General features: G+C 31.1%; 1 protein-coding gene and 1 pseudogene across 1 annotated transcript; one reads left to right on the top strand and one right to left on the bottom strand.

The window, feature by feature from the left end:
• Nucleotides 1–7,502: 7,502 nt before the first annotated feature.
• Nucleotides 7,503–10,499, top strand: LOC117933634 (pentatricopeptide repeat-containing protein At3g49170, chloroplastic-like). Its single transcript, XM_034855096.1, is given in 4 exon segments — nucleotides 7,503–8,213; nucleotides 8,216–9,667; nucleotides 9,670–9,879; nucleotides 9,882–10,499. Coding segments are annotated over 4 exon segments (2,568 nt in total). The 5' UTR covers nucleotides 7,503–7,531; the 3' UTR covers nucleotides 10,106–10,499.
• Nucleotides 10,500–21,394: 10,895 nt separating this feature from the next.
• LOC117933638 lies at nucleotides 21,395–24,924 on the bottom strand (annotated as a pseudogene).
• Nucleotides 24,925–24,970: the final 46 nt, after the last annotated feature.

The raw sequence follows: 24,970 nt of genomic DNA, 5'->3' as shown, positions 1-24,970 counted from the left end.
TCAACAGTCTAGGGTTTGGTATGGAGCAACCTAGAGATTCCAACAGTTTCATCGTAATCCACTCCATATTTCTGCGTAAATCCCTTTATCACTAGGTTCGCCTTATACCTCTCAATGGACCCATCTAATTGAGTTTGTCCTTTGTAATCTCATTTACAACCCACTATAAGTTTTCTAGGAGGTAACATGGAATGATCCCTCATATGTTTAACTCTTGTTCAATGCCTCTATTTCTTTGTCCATTTCCTTTGGCTAATGAGGATTTGTCATGATATGACTTGCGCTCATAAATAGATAAAATTTTCAAGAGAAAATAATGTAACCATTGTGAAGGAAAATGGGTTCTTGACTAATGACAAAGTTCATGAAAAGTACTAGTTACCTGATCATTCTTCAAGGACTAAATATCGGGACAAGGTTCAACAAAGTTGTCCTATTTGAAGGATTTGTGTTAAGAATCCAAATCAGAGGATGTGTTGAAAATTCAATTCAGTCTGTATAATTTATATTACTAATTAATTACTTAGCAGTTTAAGATTTTGAATAAAATTTATAAGGCCTTATTTTTTTAGAAGGATGAGAGTTCATGTTGGATTAAATTAATAACTTAGTGCTTATTTGGAAACATTTTCCATAATCTACTTTTAAAAATAGGAATAAATATAGTAACTTTTATATAAAAAGTATGAACTTACCTTATATCTTTAAAAATTATTTTTAGAATTTTTAAAATTTGAGATACTAAAATTTTTTTAATATCTCAATTTTTTAAAATCATCAACTACTATCTTTTTTTGTTTCCAACAAAAATAAAAAATAAAAATCATATCTAAACAATTCCTTAATGACTTAATTCCTTTGTTGTCAAGATCTACATTTAGCTAGATATGGTTGTTGATGTAATCCAGGAAAGTAATAAATTTTTGTGGGGAAAAAAAAAGTATAAACTTTTATATAAACAAAATATCCAAAATCAAATCAATATGTAAGGGACACATGAATTTTTTGCATGGAAAACCCCCACACTAACTATGAAAATAAAAAACCACGGGGTTTAAAACCTTAAATCTAAATCCACTTTATGAGATCAAGTCACACGAAATTATCTAACCGATTTACTCTAAAGATTTACTCTCTAGAACCTACAACTTTATCCACGTCTGCGACGCAACAATCTCCAATTGCTCTTTTGAATTCTTCTCAACCTCATTGAAATGATGCAGGTCTTCCAACAACTTTAAATTCAATACTTTGAATCTTCCATGAGAGATTGGAAATGGTTAGGCAAGTTAGGTTTAATTCTTCTATAAGTGTCCAACCCTAAAAGGGTTTATATAGCCTCTAGGCCTTAGGAGACCAATATCCCAAATTTTCAAATGCAATATTTGTGAATTTCCAAAAATATTTTATCATATTCTAGCAAATTTGGGACGATCGAGCTAGTGTACTTACCCACCGCTCAAGTGCCTCGGCACTTGAGTGTTGGATAAGCGCTTAAGTAGTTTCAACGCTTGAGTGTTGTTTCCACCACTCGAGTGTCTCCTGTTTTTCCAAAATAATAAATTAAGCATTTTAATTCACAAAAAATATATCAATCAATTTTAAATCTTTAAACACCTATCTTTTTAAACTTGCATGTGACTTTTCAATTAAGCGAATAACAATCTTGAATCCTCAATAAAGAGTAAGTCACTACTAAAAAAATTTCATAAGCCAAAAAATAAAATGAAAAAAAAAATTATTAACTTACAATGTAGACTCCTTGTCCTAACACATATCTCAATATTATTTCATATTGTATGTATGTCAAGACTCCTTAATCATTTTTTTCAAAGAGACAAGACATAAGGTCTTTCAATCTGGCACTCTTGTCTTTAATGAAGGGACCTTTTCAAAGGTAAAACCAGAAAGTGGTGAAAATTTGAGATACAAAATGACATTGTTTTTGCCATCCAAATTTGGGAAATAGAAAATGAAAGGGGAAAAAATTTAGCATAGGAAGTAGTCCAAAAAAGAAACAAGGAGAATATAAATTAGCACAAAATGGAGAAATGGACTAGAAAATATAAAAAAGAAATGAAGAAACTTAAAAGATTGTGTTGTTCCATCGTATCCTACACTATACAAAATAAAAAATACTAGGTTTTTTTTCACTCTAGTTCTAAGATCATTGTTAGTTCTTGTTGAAGATATCTTCTAGGCTAGCTTGCATTTGTTCTCATTGGATTCATGTAGGTGAAAAGATTAGGCAACATGGCTAAATTGTCTCCTACCTTCCTATTCTAACATTTGTACCACAAGTTTCATAGTAGGATGATTCACTAGATACCATTGAATACACCAAAGTCCCACAATTGTTAATTTCTTTGCTATTTTAGCATCTTCATCTTCCTCAACCCAAATCTACAACTCTTCTCCTTTATTCAAATGATTTTAGATCCATTCTGGAAAGTATACTTGGCTAGTGTTTTTCACTGTCACATCAACATTTTTTTTTCTCCTACAATTTCAAGCAACAACATTCCAAAACTATAAACATCTAACTTTTAGGAAACATTCTCCAAATTTCTAGATAATACTTCCGGTGCAATATAACCCACAATCCCTCTAGTTGCATTCATAAAAACAGCAATTTCCCCCTTAGAATATAATTTTGCTAGGCCAAAATTGGATATCTTTGGATTGAAGTTATAATCCACTAAAATATGATGAGACTTGATATCAAAATGGATGCTTCTTTGATCACAACCTTGGTGGAAATACTCAATATATATACCTTTGGTCATGCCTAGAGCAATATCTTAAAGTTTCTCCCAACCAAGTGAGCATTTTTTAATAGTTGTTGAAAATATAAAATTCTCTAAAGATCCATTAGGTAAGAACTCATAAACAAGGGCACGGCAAAATCCATCAGTACAAAACCATCTAAGCAAACAATATTAATATGGTGGATTTTGTTCATTTCTCTCATTTCATTAATGAATTCTTCCCCATTTCCCTTGAAATTGTTAAAGGATCTTGACAACAAGAACTTCATCAAAAAACTTTCCTTTAGATACAATTCCATAGCATCCTTCACCCAATTTGTCCTTAAATTGATTCATAATCCTCTTAATATCAACATAAGAATATCTTGAAGGCTTGAGAGTCATGCATTCTTCCAAAAAATATTCAATCTCTATTTGATTGAAAGTTAATAAATTATTTTTATATATTTTTTCAAACTCATTTCACTTATTTTAACTTTTTAAATAAAAATTAAATAATTTGAAAATACATAAACTTTTAACTAAATTTAATTATATTTATTTTATATTTTTCATAATATAATCAAACATGAGATAATTATTCTTTTTACCATTTTTTTTTCTTTAATACTTTCCTGAACCAAACATAGCATTAGTGAACTATAAACTAGGAAAGATAGAATCTATAACACCTCATAATTCCTCACCCTGGGTCTAACATTCATGGGTTAGGTCACACATCAATTCTTGCCCGCTCGGAGAAGGTGCCAAAGAGCATTCACCGAATACATCTGCTTTTCTTTTCTCTTTATTCATATTGGTGCCTTGGCATTCAGACAAGGAAAAAACAGGATAAGAGAACAGCTAGCAGCTTCTCCTCACAAAATATCCCAAGTCATGGTTACTTTTGTCAGCTTAATTATTGCTGAAGAGACTAAGTGAATGACTTCCTTGTTGAAAGATGTGGATGAAGCCAATCCAAGAAAAATGTAATGATCAAAAAGTGGTAATCAACACCTGAATGTGCCGCACTTGAGCTAGGGTACCAACATTATCTCACCATATAATAAGAGGAAATTAAGAGGATAGAATATATAATTGTTCAGAAGCATTCCAATCCAGTATAATTCAGATATAGTATTGCCATAAATCAATACTTAGCCTCTAAGTTCCAACTAGGGATTGTTACTTTGCAGCCCCAAGTGAGAAGATATAAGAAGAGTAGAGTCCATCCCAATAGATAGATAACTATAGGATATCTTTAGGAAGAAGTGAATCTCATGTGCTCTTAAGATAACAAAGAATCAATATACTAATTCCATTTGTTCTAGATTATAAATTGTGGATTGTTGTTTCTTCTTCCTAAGAGTCTTGGACGAACTTATATAAGTATATTTCAAATTATAAATAATAGCTAACAAGTCATGACTATGAAGAACTTGCAAAAACCACTACTAGGTAAAAGGGAAACAATGATACTTTTCTAACATCTCCTATTTGATTGATCTCACCAATAGGATGCAAACATGTTCAACCAACTCCATTAGGAATTGTCTCTTTTTAGCTAGTTAGCTTCAAAGTAAAATCCTGCTTTGAGTTTGCCTTTAAAAGACAACCTGTGTTCTTTGGGATAAACACCCATTTTTAGAGTAAAAAGCATAGTTGTGAACCACACGAGAGATAGTGCTTTAAAAGCTTTTCTATGATTTCCTCATTAACTATAGTTAAAAAACAGTCCTCTATATGTTTGATAGTTTTATGGTCTTCCCATTAATTAATTTTGGTCTTACCCTTAATTCTTTTGAAAACAATAAGTCCCATTTTTCATGAAAAATAAGAAATCATCCATTACAGAATTAGTCAAGTTTTATATGAATTTGATTAAGAGCTTGTCGATAGAAATTACCTTACAAGGTTTAATGTTTCTAATTAAGACCTTCCTAAACATATCCTTCTCATAAATTTTGTGGAGAAATTTCAAAGCCAATTTTTCCAGGGAAAATAAGAAATCGTGTAACCATCGATCAAGCTTTCCCATGTACCCTCCTTTCAATTCTTGCAGGATATGTCAAATACCCCACAATGCTTAATGTTTCTATATTGATGTACACCTTCCTAAAAGTCCTTCTCAATAATTCTTCTGAAAACAATAGCACTCATCTTCTCATGGAAAACAAAAGACAATGGTTTTGATGCCTGTGTTTCCATGGAAAATAAGAAATTATCGAAGGAATGAGTCAAACTTTTCTACCTTTTTTCTATTTTAGTTACATACATCAACTACCCCACAATGTTTATTGTTTTTTTGTTGATACCTTCCTAAAAGGTTATTCTAAATAATTCTTTTGAAAATAGTACCACTTATCTTCTCACGAAAAAAATTATTGGTTATCAATCCCATCATGTCTAGTTTTTCTAGTCAGCACATTCTAGACATTATTCCTACCCCATTAATTTTGTGGAAAATTTTCTCCTGCCTAGTTTTCCATGGAAAAAAACTCACAAAAGGAATCAGTCAAGATTTTCTACCCTTGTTTCTATCCTTATTAAATACATGAACCACCCCATAATATTCAAATGTTTCTATTTTGACACCTTCCCAACCAGTTCCATTTCTCATGGAAAACAAGAAATCATTGGTTATGATTCCCATGGTAGGAAACAACCAAAGAAACTACTCAAGCTTATCTGCCCTTATTTAATTTCCATCAACGATCCCACAGCATTTTAATTTTTCTATGTTGACACCTTCCGGAGCCCTTCCCCTTATTCTTATGAAACCATTAACACCATTTTCCATTGAAAACAAGAATCATCAAAGTCAAAGGATTTGAAGATTCTTCTGAAGGGCTTGTTAGAAAAAATTGTCCCACAATGCCTAATGTTTCTAATTGACACCTTAAATATTATTCATTCCCTAGTGTTTCATGGAAAAAGTCCATGCATGTTCTCAATGGAAAATGAGAAATTATACGTTGCCATTTAGTTGCCCTTCCCTTATAAAATCTCTTGCAATCAAAATCACCCACTTTTTTATGAAAATAATGAAATTGAAGCTTTTTTGGAAAGTTTTTTCGAAAATAATTCTAAAAAATTGTTCTTTAATATTTTATAAAACAAAAATCTATCAGAAATTTGAAATTTTCTTTTCCTAGTTAGAATATTGTTTAAAAGTAACTTTTGTTTGTAGTGTTTTATTTTTAATTATTCTCCGTGTTTATATAGTTATTTTTTAAAACGATTCTCAAAAAATAAATAAAAATTAGTGAAATCAATTGAAAACAACTAAAAAATGTTTTCAAAAAATATATTAATTTTTATTTTTAAAAATCAGAAATTTTTACATGTTTTCCTTTTTTTTCTTAAAATAAAAAATTATTTTTAAAAATTGTTAACAAATATGGCCTAAAGTTTTTCATACAATTTCTTAAGAGCTTGCTATTACAAACTACACATATGTTTAATATTGTTTCTAATTGGCATGCATCTTCCCCAACATTGCTCCTAACATAAATTTTGTGGAAAAAATTCATTAATGGTTGTCTCTTCACCAAAAAATAACAAGAAAACAGACTCATATTTCAATCGACTTTATAAGCATTATGTTTCGTAATCTCTTTTTATCCAAAAAAAAAAAAAAAATCCTAGTTAACCACATTTGCTACTCACAATGTTATATATTTCTAAATTTGAAAACCGACACCTCTTAAAGGTCTTTCTCATTAATTCTTTTGAAAACAATTAAAATTAAGTCAAGATATGATCTTACCTTTAACAGTAGTATAATCAATCAATTTCAGAAACATTGATTCTTAATACATAAAATCTAAATAATTTTATTTCAAGATTAAAACAAATAACTAAAACAGTTCTTGATTTATTAAGACAAGGCAAAAAGAAATGTAGTTTATCATGGGAAAGCAAGTGAGCAATAAACAAGAAAATGAAAATTCATAAGAAGGCAATCACATGATAATATAATATTAAGGTTTTTTTGTCTAAATTTTTAAATCTGAATAATTACAATTTATGAAATTTAATTTTGCTAAAAATTGGATAAATTATGAGACAAAAATAATAATCTTATGTGATAAAATTATAGTTTCAATTTTGAAGTTTTTGGATTTATTTTAGATTAATTTCTTATTTAAATTAAATAATTTTTACATTTGATTCTTAAGTAACAATTCATAAAAATAAAAAATTTAAATTTTCTTAAGAAACATGAAAAAAATTATTTCTTGATGACATATTTGCTAATTTATCATAAATTCATTTCTCATTCAAATAGTATAAAATATAGGTAATTTAATTCATTATTAAAATAAAAGTTATCCATAACTTTCAAAAAATAAATTTAATTTTATTATTATTTCTCAAAAACTATTTTTTATCAAAAAATAATAATAAGAATAACGAAACATGTTTTTGAATTTGAAAAACTAATTTTAAAAATATTCCCAAATACACTCTTAATTTCTTATAAATTACCATAAATTTGAAATTTTAATTTTTATATTTGATAAAAAAGTTTTAAAAAAAAAAAACCCTTTTAACTTTTTTTATACCACAGCAAATAAATATGTTACCTCGAGGTTTAATATAGTAATTAATAGAAGATAATCGAAATAAAATTTTCCACCCCTGCCCAAATATTAATCCAACAATTACTCAGAAATCCTTTTTGTATGAAACTTCACGTACAAAACCACACACTCCCTCCTTTATGAGCTTGAAGCGTTGAACAACTTCATTTCTCTCAAACTAGCCGTTAGGGGAAGACCATGATAACTCTCTCTCTTCCCTCTCCCGCCCAACCCCTCCTCCCACCTTCTTCCAAAACCCTAAACCCTTCCCGCCAAAACATTATCCCCTCCTCCCTCTCCCTCAAAAACCCCAACTTCGAGCCCCTCAAGAACCGTCTGATCCGCCAACTCGACGTGGGCCGCCTCCACCATGCATTCTCCACCCTTGATCTCATGACCCAGCAAAACGCCCCACCAGATCTCACCACCTACTCCATCCTCCTCAAGTCCTGCATCCGATTCCGCAACTTCCAACTCGGGAAACTCGTCCACCGGAAGCTAATGCAGTCTGGACTCGAGCTCGACTCGGTTGTGTTGAACACTCTGATCAGCTTGTACTCAAAATGTGGCGACACCGAAACCGCTAGGTTGATTTTTGAGGGAATGGGAAATAAGAGAGACTTGGTTTCATGGAGTGCGATGGTCTCATGTTTTGCGAATAACAGTATGGAGTTGCAAGCAATTTGGACATTTCTTGATATGCTTGAATTGGGGTTTTACCCGAATGAGTATTGCTTTGCGGCCGTGATTCGGGCTTGTTCAAACGCCAATTACGCCTGGGTTGGGGAGATAATTTATGGGTTTGTGGTGAAAACCGGGTACCTTGAGGCTGATGTCTGTGTTGGGTGCGAATTGATTGATATGTTTGTGAAGGGTAGTGGTGATTTGGGCTAGCTTATAAGGTGTTTGACAAAATGCCTGAGAGAAATTTGGTTACTTGGACTTTAATGATAACTAGATTTGCGCAATTAGGTTGTGCAAGAGATGCAATTGATTTGTTTTTAGATATGGAATTGAGTGGTTATGTACCGGACCGTTTTACATATAGTAGTGTCCTTTCTGCTTGTACAGAATTAGGATTGTTAGCACTAGGAAAGCAATTGCATTCACGAGTAATACGTTTAGGATTGGCATTGGATGTTTGTGTTGGTTGTAGCTTGGTGGACATGTATGCAAAGTGTGCAGCAGATGGGTCAGTGGATGATTCGAGGAAGGTATTTGAGCGGATGCCTGAGCATAATGTTATGTCTTGGACTGCAATTATCACAGCGTATGTGCAAAGTGGAGAGTGTGATAAGGAAGCTATTGAACTTTTCTGCAAGATGATATCCGGTCATATACGGCCTAATCATTTCTCATTTTCAAGTGTTCTCAAGGCATGTGGAAACCTTTCTGATCCATATACAGGTGAGCAGGTGTACAGCTATGCAGTGAAACTGGGCATAGCATCAGTGAATTGTGTGGGGAATTCTCTTATTAGCATGTATGCTAGGAGTGGAAGAATGGAAGATGCCCGAAAAGCTTTTGATATTCTCTTTGAGAAGAATTTGGTTTCTTACAATGCAATTGTTGATGGGTATGCCAAGAACTTGAAGTCTGAAGAAGCTTTTCTACTCTTTAATGAGATCGCAGATACTGGTATTGGTATCAGTGCTTTTACATTTGCTAGCTTGTTGAGTGGGGCTGCAAGTATAGGTGCAATGGGCAAAGGTGAGCAGATTCATGGTCGGTTATTGAAGGGAGGCTACAAGTCAAACCAATGCATTTGTAATGCTTTGATCTCTATGTATTCTAGGTGTGGTAACATTGAAGCTGCTTTTCAAGTTTTTAATGAGATGGAAGATCGGAATGTGATATCTTGGACTTCAATGATCACGGGTTTTGCAAAACATGGATTTGCAACCAGAGCTTTGGAAATGTTCCATCAAATGCTTGAGACAGGGACAAAGCCGAATGAGATCACCTATGTTGCCGTATTATCAGCTTGTAGCCATGTTGGTATGATCTCTGAGGGACAGAAACACTTCAATTCAATGTACAAAGAACATGGAATTGTCCCAAGAATGGAGCATTATGCATGTATGGTTGATTTACTAGGCCGGTCTGGACTTCTTGTAGAAGCCATGGAGTTCATTAACTCAATGCCCCTCATGGCTGATGCTCTGGTTTGGCGAACACTGCTTGGAGCCTGCCGTGTTCATGGTAATACAGAGCTTGGAAGACATGCTGCAGAGATGATTCTTGAGCAGGAACCAGATGACCCAGCAGCATATATCTTACTGTCAAACTTGCATGCTTCAGCAGGTCAGTGGAAAGACGTAGTGAAGATCAGAAAAATATGAAAGAGCGTAATTTGATCAAAGAAGCTGGCTGTAGTTGGATTGAGGTAGAAAATAGGGTGCACAGGTTCCATGTAGGGGAGACTTCCCACCCTCAAGCCTGGCAGATTTATCAAGAACTGGACCAACTGGCTTCCAAAATAAAGGAGATGGGTTACATCCCTGACACAGACTTTGTTCTTCACGACATAGAAGAAGAACAAAAGGAGCAATTCTTTTCCAACACAGTGAGAAAATAGCAGTGGCATTTGGGCTTATAAGCACAAGCCAGTCGAAACCCATCAGGATATTTAAGAATCTTCGCGTCTGTGGCGATTGCCATACTGCAATAAAGTACATTTCAATGGCAACAGGGAGAGAAATAGTAGTAAGGGACTCTAACCGGTTTCATCATATAAAGAATGGGGTGTGCTCTTGTAACGATTACTGGTGATAACCTACATGGAAATGATAATCTACATGGAACCGAGTACAGACGATGAAATCTACCGAACACAAGCTCTATGTTCAAGGCAGGGCCATTGCCTAAACGCCAGTCTCACGAACTTGTTGGCACTGGGAATGATTGAGTTGAACATTGACGAATCTGAAGAGGTTGCTTGGGGTACGGTAGATTCAATATGAAGGAATCTTCTTTCACAAACTCAGAAGCAATGCATGGATTGATTTCTTTCAAGCTTAAAGCTCAAAAGGGTTCTCTCAGATTCTATGAAAAGTCTCTTCAAAAAGGAGCCTCTCTGGTTGGATTTAGGCAAACTTGCTTTCAGCCCAGAGCCTAAGACATTTTTTATTGTTTTGATATCATATAAACAGAATAAAAGTGCTTATATATGAATGTAAGTGATCTGTGTAGTTGATATCTGCTGCATCCTTGTAAAAGTGGGATGTTTGCCTTCATCTGCGAAACCCTATTATGTATAATAAATTGAACCATTGTGGTTGATTTGGGAACATTTGTGATTGATTTGTCTTGGAATTATGTTAAAATCTATTTGAGAATCAAAATATTCTTAATCTATTTTCTATATTTTTAAATATATTTTAAAAATAATTTTATATATAATATTTTATTTTTAATTATTTTTCATATTTATATAATTATTTTTTAAAAGAACTTAAAATAACTAAATATTTTTTATAATAGAAAACTGTTTTCTGTTACTTGGTTGTCTATCGTACTTTCTTATTTTTTTATTGAAGTTTTTAAAAACAGCTATTAAAATATAATCTAAATTTATTTTCTTTTTTTTTGTTTTAGAAAATAAAAAGTGTTTTAAAAAATAGTTATCAAACACAATCCAGCAACCAAAAAATATAAAACATATTTATGTTCTTAAAAAATAGAGAATATGATCTTTTGTTTATAATATCATTTAATTATTTTCACTTTTTTAAAAAAATAATTATACAAATACAAATAATGATTAAAAATAAAGTATTATATATAAAATTTATTTTTAAAACATATTTAAAAACATATAAAATAAATTAAAAACATTTTCAATTTCCAGACAGACTTTTTTTTTGTTACGAAATATCAAAATATTTTTCTAAACTATTTTTTAAAACACTTCCCAAATAAAAGCCTTATTATTTTGTAACTCTTTCCTATGAACAAAGCACTCATAATTTGTAGAACACAAAAAATTAAGAAAGGATTTTGATTATTTTTTTCAAAATAACATATATATTTTCATACAATATTTCTTAAAAACAGTTTTTAAATCTTCAAAATTATAACTAATGGAAGGGAACATACAGGAAATTGTGGGTGACTACATATATAATTTACTTTTGGTTTATCCACAAAAATATTTACCAAAATTTAATTACCCTAAGCCTATACAAATCCTTGAAATTTAAGGTCAATGAGACGTAATCTTCCTTCAATCTTCTTCTTCCTCATTCCAAGTGAAAGAGTAAGGAAAATTCGTGGAAGACTCCATGTTGTTCTGCTCGCTCTTGTGGAGAATCTTTTTAGCCGTGGACTAAACGTTTTTGTTACATTAACTACTACTTAGTCACCATTTCCATAATGTCAAGGAAGGTGCAGGACAAAATTCCTATTTGTACTCTCCTACCATTTTTATAATTTTTTTTATTATTTGATCTCACAGCTTAGATCATAATTTCTCATATGTAGAAATTACGAAGAAAAATAGTAAAATTATTTTATAATTTCTCATAGGTAAAAACTTTATAAAAAGAAATTAAATATTTTATAATTTCTAAATTTTTTATGAAAAGAAACTACGAAGAGATGATTAATATTATTTTATGTTTATCTTCTCAGAAGATATCCAGAAAGGTTATGTTTGGTTCCTAGAAAATTTAAGAAAAATGTAAGGAAAATAAAATAGAAAGGAAAAGTAAATAAAAAGAAAAAGTGAAAAAAAAATAAAAAATAGATTTGAACTCGATAAATTATTTTTATAAACTTCAGAAAAATTGGATTGATTACCTTCGAAAAAACCTTGAACTACATCTAGTCCTAAAAAAAGTAATGGAGAAATAATTAATCCAAAAATATCATACCTTAATGCAATTGACACGTTAATATATTTTGTAAATTATATACAAATAGATACAACTCTCTCTATCAATTTATTAATAAGATACACATTCTTGAAAACATTGAAACCGGGTTATTACAACAACATTTTCATGAAACACCAAACATGGATTTATCTTATTCAAAAAAATGATTAGACATGTGGATGTCTATTATCTTTTAGATTCTCATCAAGTTTAATCTAAAATCCTATATGTATTCACTTTTGTAGTTCAAGTTTAAATTTTGACAACACAAATTAAAAAAATAAAGGAGCAACAAAAAAATATTAATTTTAAAATTTATGTTTTAAAATTTTCTAAGGGAAATTAACACTCATTTGTTAACTTATATATATCATTCTCCCTTATCAAGCAACCTATGAATATAGAAAACTGTTTTCTGTTTCTTGGTTGTCAACGGTTCTTTTTTATTTTTTTTTATTGAAAATAGAAAATTATTTTTAAAAATAACTATTAAAATAGGATCTAAACTTATTTTCTTTTTTCTTTCTTTTTTTTAGAAAAAAAAAGTATTTTAAAAACATTGTTCTACAAAACATATTTTTGAGAGATAATCTTAATTACCCTCAGCCTATACAAAACCTTGAAATTTAAGGTCAATGAGAGGTAATCTTCCTTCAATCTTCTTCCTTATTCCAAGTGAAAAGGTAAGGAAAATTCGTGGAAGACTCCATGTAGTTATGATCTTACTTGTGGAGAATCCTTTTAGCCGCGGACTGAACGTTTTTTGTTACCTTAACTACTTAGTCACCATTTCCATAATTTCAAGGAAGGTGCATGGCAAAATTCCCATTTGTATTCTCCTACTATTTTTATAATTTTTTTTTTATTATTTGATCTTATAACGTAAATTATAATTTTTCATATGTAGAAATTATATATGAAAAATTATAAAGAAAAATAGTAAAATTATTTTATAATTTCTCATGGGCAAAAACCATATAAAAAGTACTGAAATATTTTATAATTTCTAAATTTTTCATGAGAAGAAACTACGAATAAATAATTAATATTATTTTATGTTTTATCTAACTAGAAGATATGCATAAAGGCTATGTTTGGTTCCTAGAAAATTGAAGGGAAAATGAAAAAATAAAATAAAAATAAACAGATTTAAACTCAATAAATTATTTTTATATGCTTCCAAAAAATTGGAGTGATTACCTTTGGAAAAACCTTGAACTACATTTAGTCCTAAAGAAAGTAATGGTGAAATACTTAATCCAATAATAATATATCTTAATGCGATTGACACATTATCGTATTTTGGAAATTATATACAACTAGATATAAATTGTCCATCAATTTATTAATAAGACAGACATTCTTGAAAACATTGAAACCAGTTTATTACTACAACATTTTCGTGAAACACCAAACATAGATTTATCTTATTCAAAAGAATGGTTAGACATGTGGATGTCTATTATCTATCTTTTAGATCCTCATAAAGCTTAGTCTAAAATCCTATATACATTCAGTTTTGTAGTTCTATAATATTATGAAAATCATTGTAACTACTTTTTCATATCATCGGTAAATACTTGCAAATCATTTAATAAATTATAAATACATATGTTTAAAAAATAATCTAATAATATTATACAAAGACAATATCATATATATTATACAAATTAATTAAGGATATATTAAAAGTGACCAACTAAATACATTTTATCAAGCAACCTATGAATATTGGAAAATAATAAATAAAAAATCATGATAAAATCACAAAAACATTTACTTTTTATTGCATAATTACCAATATATTTTAAATTTTTATTTTTAAAAAATAAGTATCAAATTTAAAACTACAAAACATGTTTAATAAATAATACAAATGAAAAACAAAATAAATAAAAAAACCTTTATGTTTTATTTTTTAAAAATACAAAAAATAGAAGTATATCTTTGGAAACAATTTTGTTTTCGCCATTTATACATGTGAATTGTGAGTATTAATGTCTGGTTTTCAAAAAAAAAAAACTTGAAAAAAATAATAACTCTGGCTATTCTAATTTTAAATACAAAAACTAAAGACTAAGCTTTTTTTTATCAAAAGCAAAATTCCTTTTTTTTTTTTTTTTTTTGTTTATAATCTTATTAAGTTGATAAAACAACGCATGAAAGAAACTCTTAAGTTTGACCATTACATTTATTCAATTACATCTAATAAAACCAACTGGAAATCCTTAACTAGTTAATTTGTTCTATGAACTCTCGATAACTTGACAAGTCTCATTTAATTAAGATATTCAATCTATAGTTTATATTCTTGAAAAGAATAAGATTCTTATTTTATTTAATTTCTATTTGTTTAGGTAAAAATATTGCACAAAATATCTCATATTGGTATTTTCTTGTAAAAAAAATAAATTATCTTGCAAAATAAAGAAAAAATTACCAAGTTGAGATCAATATATAAAGTTTATTTTTCATATGTAAAAATATAAAGCTTCCAATTTCAATTGAAGCTATGTTGATCTTGCTTTTAATCTATATCCCTAGTCTCTTCTGGTCTCCTAGAGTATAATTTATATATTTTATTTTAAATTTATTGTGATCTTTATCTATCCACATGAAGAAGTTTTGGTAAATGAAAACATAATAAAAAAAGTGTCATAATATTTTTTCTAAGGAATAGAGAAATAATAAACAACACCATATTACTATGAAGATATGAAGATGTTGCCTTGACTTTTGGATAATTTAATAGATTTTGATCCTCTTGTATTGACAGATGGGATATTCTAGATGCATGGTACAACTCATTAGTATGGCTTCTAAATCTCTGTAAGTAGATTTACAAAATATATCATTGAGCTCTTTTAGCCTAGGATAATACACCCCCAAGTATCTCTCAATAATTCATTCTTAGTGTAAAATTTTTTAAAGTACATAAAAATTCAGAATTTTCAAATGGTATGTTGCAAGGATCATACTCCTTCAATAATTCATATGTAGTCCAATGTTAATTTCTGTTGACTGAATTTTAAAATAAGAACCCATTGAGTTAATTTCCTTAGCACTAAATGGAAGATTTTCTTTGCCTTTGGAGGACTTCATTCCTCTCTCCTTAGAAATGTGCAATGAGCTTGATGTGATAAAGGGAAGGTGTGGACTTCTCAACTGTGGATTTTTGTGGAAAAGTGTATTATGTACAAGAGGAACAGGCCTAGTCAATTTTTTTTTCTACATTGCTTGGTAGATTCCAATGTTCATTGATCTTTCAAACATCCTGAAATGTCCATTAATAATGGCATGACCTGTCTAGATACATATATTGTCCCACAATGCTTCATTTTTCAAAATTGGTTACCTTTGTAGTAAGTCAAGCAAGACAAAAAAAAAAAAAACTTGACATGTCCGTCCTCTCATACATGATCTATTTTTCCTCCACAATGCTTCATTTTTCAATATTGACCACCTTTATAGTCAATCAAGTAAAACATAAAAGAAAATAAAAAAGAAAAGAAATCGGTTGTTCCTTTCCTCTTATATAAAACTTTTCCACAAAAATCCACCATTAAGTTCACACCTTGATTCCTCTTTCACATCTAGCTTATAGCACATTTCTAAAGACAAAAGAATCAAGTTCTCCAAATGCAAGGGCAAACCTCCATTTAATGTTAACATTGACACAGAGGGTCCTTACTTGAAAATTCATATTGATTAAGTCACTATAAATTATAAGCAAAAAAAAAGCTTCTAGCACATGAACGATTTATCACACACAAAAGGGATAAAAAATATAAAAAGAAAACAAATGATCATATGAAAATATTACCTTATACCACTTAATTTCAGACATATATATATATGAACAATCATAAAAAATCTAATTCTAATAGAAACTCAACTTCTAATAGAACTAGGATTACAAATCCTAAACAACAAAAACAACTCAAATATTAATAAAATAAATCTTGATTTCATTAGGACTCTTATCTTGCTTTCACTTTGATTGATTTTGTAAAGACATCTGCAATTTAATTTTGAAAAGAACAAACCTCAAACATAATTTGTCTTTCATCAATTCATGAATATAGTACATGATGTAATGTCAATGTGTTTACTTCTTTCATGAAAAACTGGATTTTTTGGTCAATGTTATTAATGTTGATTTATCATCCCACGAAATCTTTATAGATACTTCTTGAGTATACTTTAAATCAAAAAGCATTGAATGCAACTATACTACTTAATTAGCACTATTAGTAGCTACAATATATTTCGTTTTTGCTATTGACAAAACATTAATCATCTATTGTTTCCTTGATGATCAAGAGAAAACTTCTAAACTAAGATTAAATACATAACCTTTAATGTATCATAAGATCTATTTTCCTAATTGTAAGTGCGACTAACATTGAGAATCCCTAGATCTACTTATAAGCCCAACTCCATATTTAATATCTAGTTTTATATTAGTCAAACAATGCAAACTGCCAACCATTCTTTGAAAATTTGTAGGATCTATAAAGTCATCTAAGTTATTCACTTGCATAGATTTTTTGAAAATCACTTGCATACATTCTTTGAAAATTTGTAGGATCAATAAACTCCCTAAGTTATATTTCACTTCTTTTTTACTTAATTTTTAATGACTAGATGTGACTTTTAAAATAAGGAACCACTGAGTTAATTTTCTTGACAACAATTGATTATTTTGCAATTACAAAAATGCAATGAGGTAGTTAGATGTGATAGAGCATGACACCATGAATTTCTCAACTATGAATTATGCAGAAAAGTTGACAAGGTACGTATTTTTGGAAGAGCACAACTTAATTGTTCTGGTTCTATCTTGCCTGACTGACTATAAAGGTCACAAAGTTGAAAAGTCAGCATTATAGAAAATTAAAATTTTATAAATAATCATTTAGAAAGTTTATCCACTTTTACGGGGCCTTTCTTTAAGGTAAAGCTACATGCTTTAGAGGCAAAGGATGCAAGCAAATTATCTGAGGAAGTGGAGAAATCCTGTATGGAAGAACTAGATAATGTAAGTGGAGAAATCCCGTTCTATTAGTTGACTGCAAAGACGCCAACATTGTGGGGCGGTTGATGTGTCCAGTCAATGTTTTTTAGCACTTTCTCCCAGTGGGTAAGAGGTGATACTTTACCTAAACCATTTTTTGGACCCAAATCGAACATTTATAACGAAAAGCAGAACTGATTGTTCTTAATCTATAGTCTAATAAAAGAGCGAGACGGAGAGGAAAGAGACCATCTCCAGCTATGTTGAGGAGGCTCTTATTTGCCGGTTTTGCAGCCATTTTTCTACTTCTGTTACTCCCAACAACTTGCAAAGCCAAGCTGAATCATCATCTCTGTCACTCTTCTTGTGGGAATATTCCGGATATAAGCTACCCTTTCCGACTGAAAGATGACCGACCCAGGTGTGGAGACAGGAAGTATGAACTGGCTGTGAGAATAATTGCACAATCTTACACTTGTGGGAAAATTTTTTGGTTATCATTTCTTTGATTAAATGATTTGTAACTTGAAAACCAAAAAGGAACAAAGAAAAAAAAAAAAGCAAAAAAGAGAATGATCTACCAAAGAAAAAAGATGAACCCCAAATAGTTAGCATAGATACATTGAAGCCTCTTCCACCAAATCAATTAGGTGAAATATGGGTTCGAGGCCAAACATGATGCAGGGCAAAGTTTGATCAAAAGTTTGTGTTAGTTCCTCTTCGCAATGATTTCTAACAACAAGTGACCTTATTTGAATCTCCCAATTAATTAGGATCCATTCAAATTGAACCATCTTAATTCATTTAGAAAGGAAACATGGTGGTTAAGACATCAATTTTGGTTAAAATCAAATTATTAATGTTTTAATTTTGCCTTGTATTGACTTGTGAAGTCAAACAATGTATTCCAAATCAGACTGCTTAATCTCATAAGTGGCTTGCCTTGTGTTGTGGGAGAAACATGGTGGTTAAGACATCAATTTTGGTTAAAATCAAATTATTAATGTTTTAATTTTGCCTTGTATTGACTTGTGAAGCCAAACAATGTATTCCAAATCAGACTGCTTAATCTCACAAGTGGTTTGCCTTGTGCTGTGGGACCTCCTAAGCTAACCCTCATCTTGCTAACATCTGATTTGCCAAATTAGGCGGATTAGACCTGTAAGACATGTTATAACATATAACTGAACACCTAAGATTCAAAGTTTGATTCTTTCAATTGGTCTTTCAATTATACCTCTATGACATATGTGAATATAAAACTGCTTTTGAATTTTGTATCTCTTTGTACCATTGAGTTTCAAATATTCTACATTAAGGAAAAGAGGTGCTCAATAAAAGAGAATGAAAGAATGGTAAGATTATCATTCTCAGATATTTATAAGCCAATCTTGGCTATTATACCTTGATTTGTAGCTAACTCTCTCAGGATGTGAATTGCCTGAGATATGGTGGCCTCAAATGAAAACAGAAAGGAAAGGGAAAAACCAACCAGAAAGAAAAGGAATTTGATAATTAGTAAATTGTCAGGAAGAAAAAGCAAATGCCTTCAACCTAGTAGATAAAATTAGTAAAATGTCTCTCCTATAAGCATCAAAATTTCCACTCAAAGAACAAATATCAAGCTTATGTCAATCAGCTGAATTAAAAACGAAAAAATGAGCCTAAAAATTCAATTCCTGATTTTTAAGAAGTTAGAAAATCACAAAATTGCATTTGCCCCATACATGAGATAACAGGATTTGTATAGAAGTAAAAGAATGGTTGGTGAAAAACAAATTTTGAAGTCCATTTAAGATTACCACTTGAATCCTAAGAAATGAAAATTGAGGGAGGTAAATTAGGAAGCCTTTTCCCTCCTTCAAAATTGCATAAACCCCAAAACCTATCAAATTTTTCTCCTGAATAGCAATTATACATGAGATAATATAGTTAAATGACATGAATTTCAACATCTGAATTTTCAGATTTTTGACAAAATGCTTCTAGTCCATACCCATTAATTTCGATAAACTTAATATTCATTTTCCCCCTTCTTCTTAGTGTTTACATGAAGAACAAAAGTAGTCTAAGGGGGTTACTTTGATGGATTCAAAATAAAAAATAAATAAATAGATAAATAAAATGAAAAAAAAAAAAAAAAAAAAAAACAAGATTAAGATGAGTCAAAAGTGTAGCATCCTAATTAGGGTGCAAAATGAAGAGCTTTGCTCTATCCGAAGCTTCCATAGCCTTTGATTTCATGAGGTGCAGACAAGGCACTATAATAATAGTAGACTGCATTGAATTTCTTCATGTCACTAAAATTTTCAACTTCATCTTATGCACGGAAGACAAAAAAAACACAAAAGAGAAGGAACACGAGCAATCATTGCTTCCAAGCTAAGCTTCGATGCACATGAAAATGGAAAGAAGAATAAGAGTGCAGAGATGAGGTATGTGAAAGTATGGTGAGGGATTGATGCTCATAATAATTAGTAAATATATACCAGGGAATCCAAACACAAACCCTAACCCTAACCCTAACCAGAAAAAAAGAGATGGGAGGAAATAGAAGTGATGAAAAGAAACCCAATTTGAAATCAAAGAAAGAAAGAAAGGAATAACAGAGTGTGAAGCCGTGGAAGGAATCGAAAGAATACCTGGAAGATGTGGGCGATGAAGTGGCTAAAGAAATTGGTCGTTGAGCGAGTTGGTCATTGATCTAAGCCCCCTCAGTGATGAGGATGTTAGTGACGACAACAATCTAGTCGGAGAAATATACAGTGCTGATGATGGGTATTATGGATTTGGGAGAAGAGTTCAATGGTCTCTAATGGTGGCTAAGAAGAGTGAATGATAAAAGACATTGATCTCAGTGGGTTCAACAATCTAAATTGGGTTGGAGAGATAGTGCTTATATCGTGGCTCTATGGTCGCGGACAAGCCCATTTGGTTGTGCCTATTGGGCCATATATTGCTATTAGAGCTTTTATAGCAGCAACCCAGCCCATGTGGTTGTGCCTATTGGGCCTTATATTCCTATAAGAGCTTTTATAGCAGCAACCCATTCCTTCCCCAGCTATATGAGCTTTTATAGTAGCGATCCATTCCTCTCTTAGCCATAATGATGCGGGAATTTATAATGTTTTTATTTTTTTTATTTTTTTTTTGCTCAATTTACCATTTGACAACATACATGGAACTTTTTCCGACAAAGTTCCATTGATATGCTATAACCCAGCCTGACTAGCACATGATCCAAGCTCTGCCTATGGACCTACCATTGGGCTTGGCTAGTGAAATAGAGTAGATTGTTCCATTAATTTGATGTTCAGGCTTGAATGCAGTTAATCTTAAACACATGGAGGAACCCTCAGACCTCTCGGCTAAAACAAGCTTGTTTACATCAAGGTTCTCAGCCACTGGGCTTTTTGTTGTTTAGGTTAAACAATATATACCATATATTGAGAGAGTTTGAGTCTATTATTATTATTATTATTATTACATAATCTATTGAGTCCATGTTTTTTTTCCTTTCTCAATGATTACTACATGGTCACATATCATATGGTTCATTTCTCCCACAATCTAATATTTTTCGTGGTCTAGTACATATGGTCCATTGGTAATTTGTATTGATAAAGTTCAAGATCAAGCATTCACCTAACTCTCTAACTCCTTTATTGTTAGGATACCTGCCTATCTTCACCATTAATATGGTGCCATAACCAAAGTGCTACTTAGCTAGCAGCAAATCCAGTGTTTCATGCAAGGAGTAAACACATTGAAATCGATCTCCATTTTATTCGATGCAAAGTTCTCCAATGAGCCATCACCATTCAGTATAATTTAGTCATTACATAACTAATTAATCTTACTTCTCAGTCCAATAAAAAGTGGTAAAGGCAAAAAAGAAAAAAAAAAGAAGAAAAAAGAAACAAAAGAAACTCTATATGGGTGTAGTGGATGGGACTCTTATTTTCAAGTTTCCTAGATCTAATTCTTACTATTTCGTGCAATACTTTCTATCTTGAATGTGATGGACATTAGTTACTCGATTGAAAGGTGATCTATAGAGTTGTGTGTAGCTGAACTATAAATTGGGTTGCGAGAATATTCTTGGACATATTCATTAAAATTTAATACACAAGAAATACATTACATGGGAATAAGAACTTTTGGAATCTAACATCAATTGAGCCACTGGTATAATCATTTTATACAATCATTTGTTCAATTAACAGAAATATAAATAAAGATGCTATGATGATGAACAACTACAATATGAATTTTTATTAAACTATACATTCATAATAAGTTGAACATATAGAGAATTATTTTTACTCTAGTTCTGAAATTATTACTAACTCTTGTTGAAAAACTCTACCTGGCTTGCTCAAGTTTGTTGGAACTGTTGAAGCAAAAGGGTTAGGAGGCATGGTTAACTTGTCTCCTTCTCCTTCCAACATTTGAACCACAATTTTCATGGAAGGACGATCCACTGGACACCACTGAATACATGAAAGTCCCACAATTGCTAATTTCTTTGCAATCTCAACATCTCCTTCTTCTTCAATTCGAATATGCAATTCTTCCCCTATATCCAAATGATTATAAATCCATTCTGGGAAATATACTTGGCTAGTACTCTCCACACTAACATCAATGTTCTTCCTTCCTCCAACCATTTCAAGTAACAACATTCCAAAACTATAAACATCTGACTTATAAGACACATTCCCAAAATTCCTAGATAACACTTCTGGAGCGATATAGCCCATTGTTCCCCTTACAATTGTCATAGAGACTGCACTTTGTTCCTTGGAGCACAATTTGGCTAAACCAAAGTCAGAAATCTTTGGATTAAAGTTGTGGTCAAGTAAAATATTATGAGGTTTGATATCAAAATGAAGGATTCTTTGATCACAACCTTGATGAAGATACTCAATTCATTTTGCTATACCTATAGCAATTTCTTGAAGTTTCTTCCAACTAAGTGAATAGTTCTTGACAACTTTTGAAAATATGAACTTCTCCAATGACTCATTTGGTAAGTACTCATAAACTAGAGCTCGTTTAAATTTATCAGCACAAAATCCAACTAAACGAACTATATTAACATGGTGGATTGTACCCATTGTTGCTACTTCATTAATGAACTCTTCCCCATTTCCTTGAGAATTGTTAAGGATTTTTTACTGCAACAAAAACTTCATCTGAAAGCTTTCCTTTGTACACGGTTCCACATCCTCCTTCCCCTAATTTATCTTTGAATTGACTCGTAATCCTTTTAATATCAGCATAGGAGTATCTTGAGGGCTTGAGAGCTTCATAGTCTTCTAGAAACTTTTTAACCTTTACTCTATTATCTCTTTCTACTTTATTTGAGCTATAGACACGATAAAGCACATCAATTACTAACCTGAGAAGAAAGAAACCAAAGATTGCACCTGCATAAATAAAAAGAAGAAAACTTAAACTTTTTATTTAAATAAATAGGTAAAATAACCAAATTAAGAATTTTTATCTCTATAATAAAATATGTATAAATAGAATATTACCTGTCACAATTATTTTCTTCGATACACCTATAAAAAATTAAGAAAAAAAGGCAATTAGCTTGTTATGCTCTTGGAATTAATAAAAACATGCTAAATTACATGTTCATGTGATATGATTTTAATCTAATTAATTTTATTCTAGGCTTCAACTTTATCTTTTTGGGTCCCTTTCTTGTATTCTATGGTTCATTTTTGAGGCGGTACCAATTCTGCTACTAACTCTATCCTAACTTGTAGTGGAAATTAAAACATACCCTTCTAATCCCTATTATGTATCATAGTTTTATGTTTCATAATACCGTATTGTCTTCATGACTCCCTAAACACAAATTCATCCAATTTTATGACAAAAATAAAAATAAAAATAAAAATAAAAATGAAACTCTATGTAAAAGGAATGTGAAGAAATATCTATCCTTATTCTATACCATTATATACAGTGATCCAATTGGTAGGTACGATGACACTTGACGATTCGATTGACCATTAACATCGAACTTCTCATGTTAGGTATAAGGGAAAAGTCATCTATGTGGATAACCATTAAAACTAGAAAAATGATGTTTATGGAGTTTTTTACACAATTGTAATTACTGAGAGTTGAAATAAAGATGAATTACTTGGAAAATTAAGGGTTAGTATGGTCCACTTGGATATGAAAAAAAAATTAAGAAAATCAACAATATTCAACAATCTTAGTAATTCTTTGTTATTAAATATTTCGTTATCCAAAAGGAATACTTGAATATCAATTGTATTACTTTGTATTTTTAGGTTCACATCCCTGGAAAAATAAGCAGAAAATAAAGAAAAATGTTAATTGTAAGTAGCTAGGAAAGAATGCATTATAAAAGGACTTCAACATTTTTCTTTTATTTCTTTAATTTTTCAAAAAATTAAATCCAAAATAAACATTTAACTCTTTGTTCAATTATTTCCCTTAATTTTATCGACCACAAAAAATTTGAAGAAAGAAAAGAAAAGGGGCCTTAGTTTGAATCCGTTAGTTTAGCTCAATGTTTTGAGGTGAAATGCAAGAAAAACAATATATTACTTTACCCAAAAATTCATCTAACAAGAGTTTTAAAATGTAAAAAATTATTTTCACTAATTATTTCAAATTATTTTTTCAGATTTAGAGATTATTTTATCCCTTGTAATCAAATTATTCTCTCTCTCTCTCTTTTTTTTTTTTTTTTTTTTTCAGATTTTCAAAATCCCAATAAAACGTGATTTTCAGATCAAATTATTGATCTCTTTTTTTTTTCAGATTTAGAGATCAATCAGCAGAATTTATCAGCTCATATCCTTTACAATGGTTTTTTTAATTCCAAAATGGAGCATTTGTATATGAAATCATAGTAGAGGATATGAGGTGAGCGTGAAAGATGAAAAGAAGATGAATAGAAGATGAATGGGGAATTAAGATGCATAGAGTCCCTTTACCTTTAATACATTCAGTTTCTCTGCTATTACTCTTCTTCAATCTGCATATTTTTGAATCTGACCACTTTAAAAAAAACGCACTTCCACCGAATTTATGACTTTGAATTGAAGCGTTGTAAAGCCTGCGGCAAGAGGATAGGTCCAAATATTGGACAAGTTCGGAGGAATCAACAGCATAAACTGGGTTACCAGGGATAGAAAGGCAAGGGATGGACTGATCAAAACCATATGATTCTGTTTTATCTGAGGAACAATTGAACAAGGTGAAGTCCCGTTCAAATTTGAAGAGGAAGGGGGAGGCAGCTAAATTGAGGTTTCGAAGCTGTCTCGCAAGGCAATGATCCGGGTCCTGGACAATGATTTCCCGGGATTCGTAAGCTATTTTCTTCACCAAGAGCTTTACCGAAACTGGCAGGTCTAGCATGGTCTGATTATTCTCAGTGCAAGATAAATTAAATCCCGGGTATCCACAGTGGTGTGGCTGGTGTTTTAGACGGAAAGGGAACTGGATGAGTGGACCCTGGTCTCCACAACGATTTGATGTCATGCACTCATCTCGGCCCCCTCTCATCTCCACAAACAAGGTCAGAAACAAGAACAAAAACAAACAGAGATATCGATCCATTTTTATGGAAGGAATTTGTGATTTTTGCCAAGGACAGAAGTCTCTGGGATAGGAAAGAAAGTGGAAAGGGAGATACAAATATCGAGAGGAGATTAGCCTGAAAATTTATAGAGAAGAATTGTAGGAAGG

Source organism: Vitis riparia, chromosome 16, assembly GCF_004353265.1.
Source record: "Vitis riparia cultivar Riparia Gloire de Montpellier isolate 1030 chromosome 16, EGFV_Vit.rip_1.0, whole genome shotgun sequence".
In the NCBI taxonomy this organism is placed as follows: Eukaryota; Viridiplantae; Streptophyta; class Magnoliopsida; order Vitales; family Vitaceae; genus Vitis; species Vitis riparia.
This window is presented reverse-complemented; position numbering and strand designations above follow the sequence as displayed.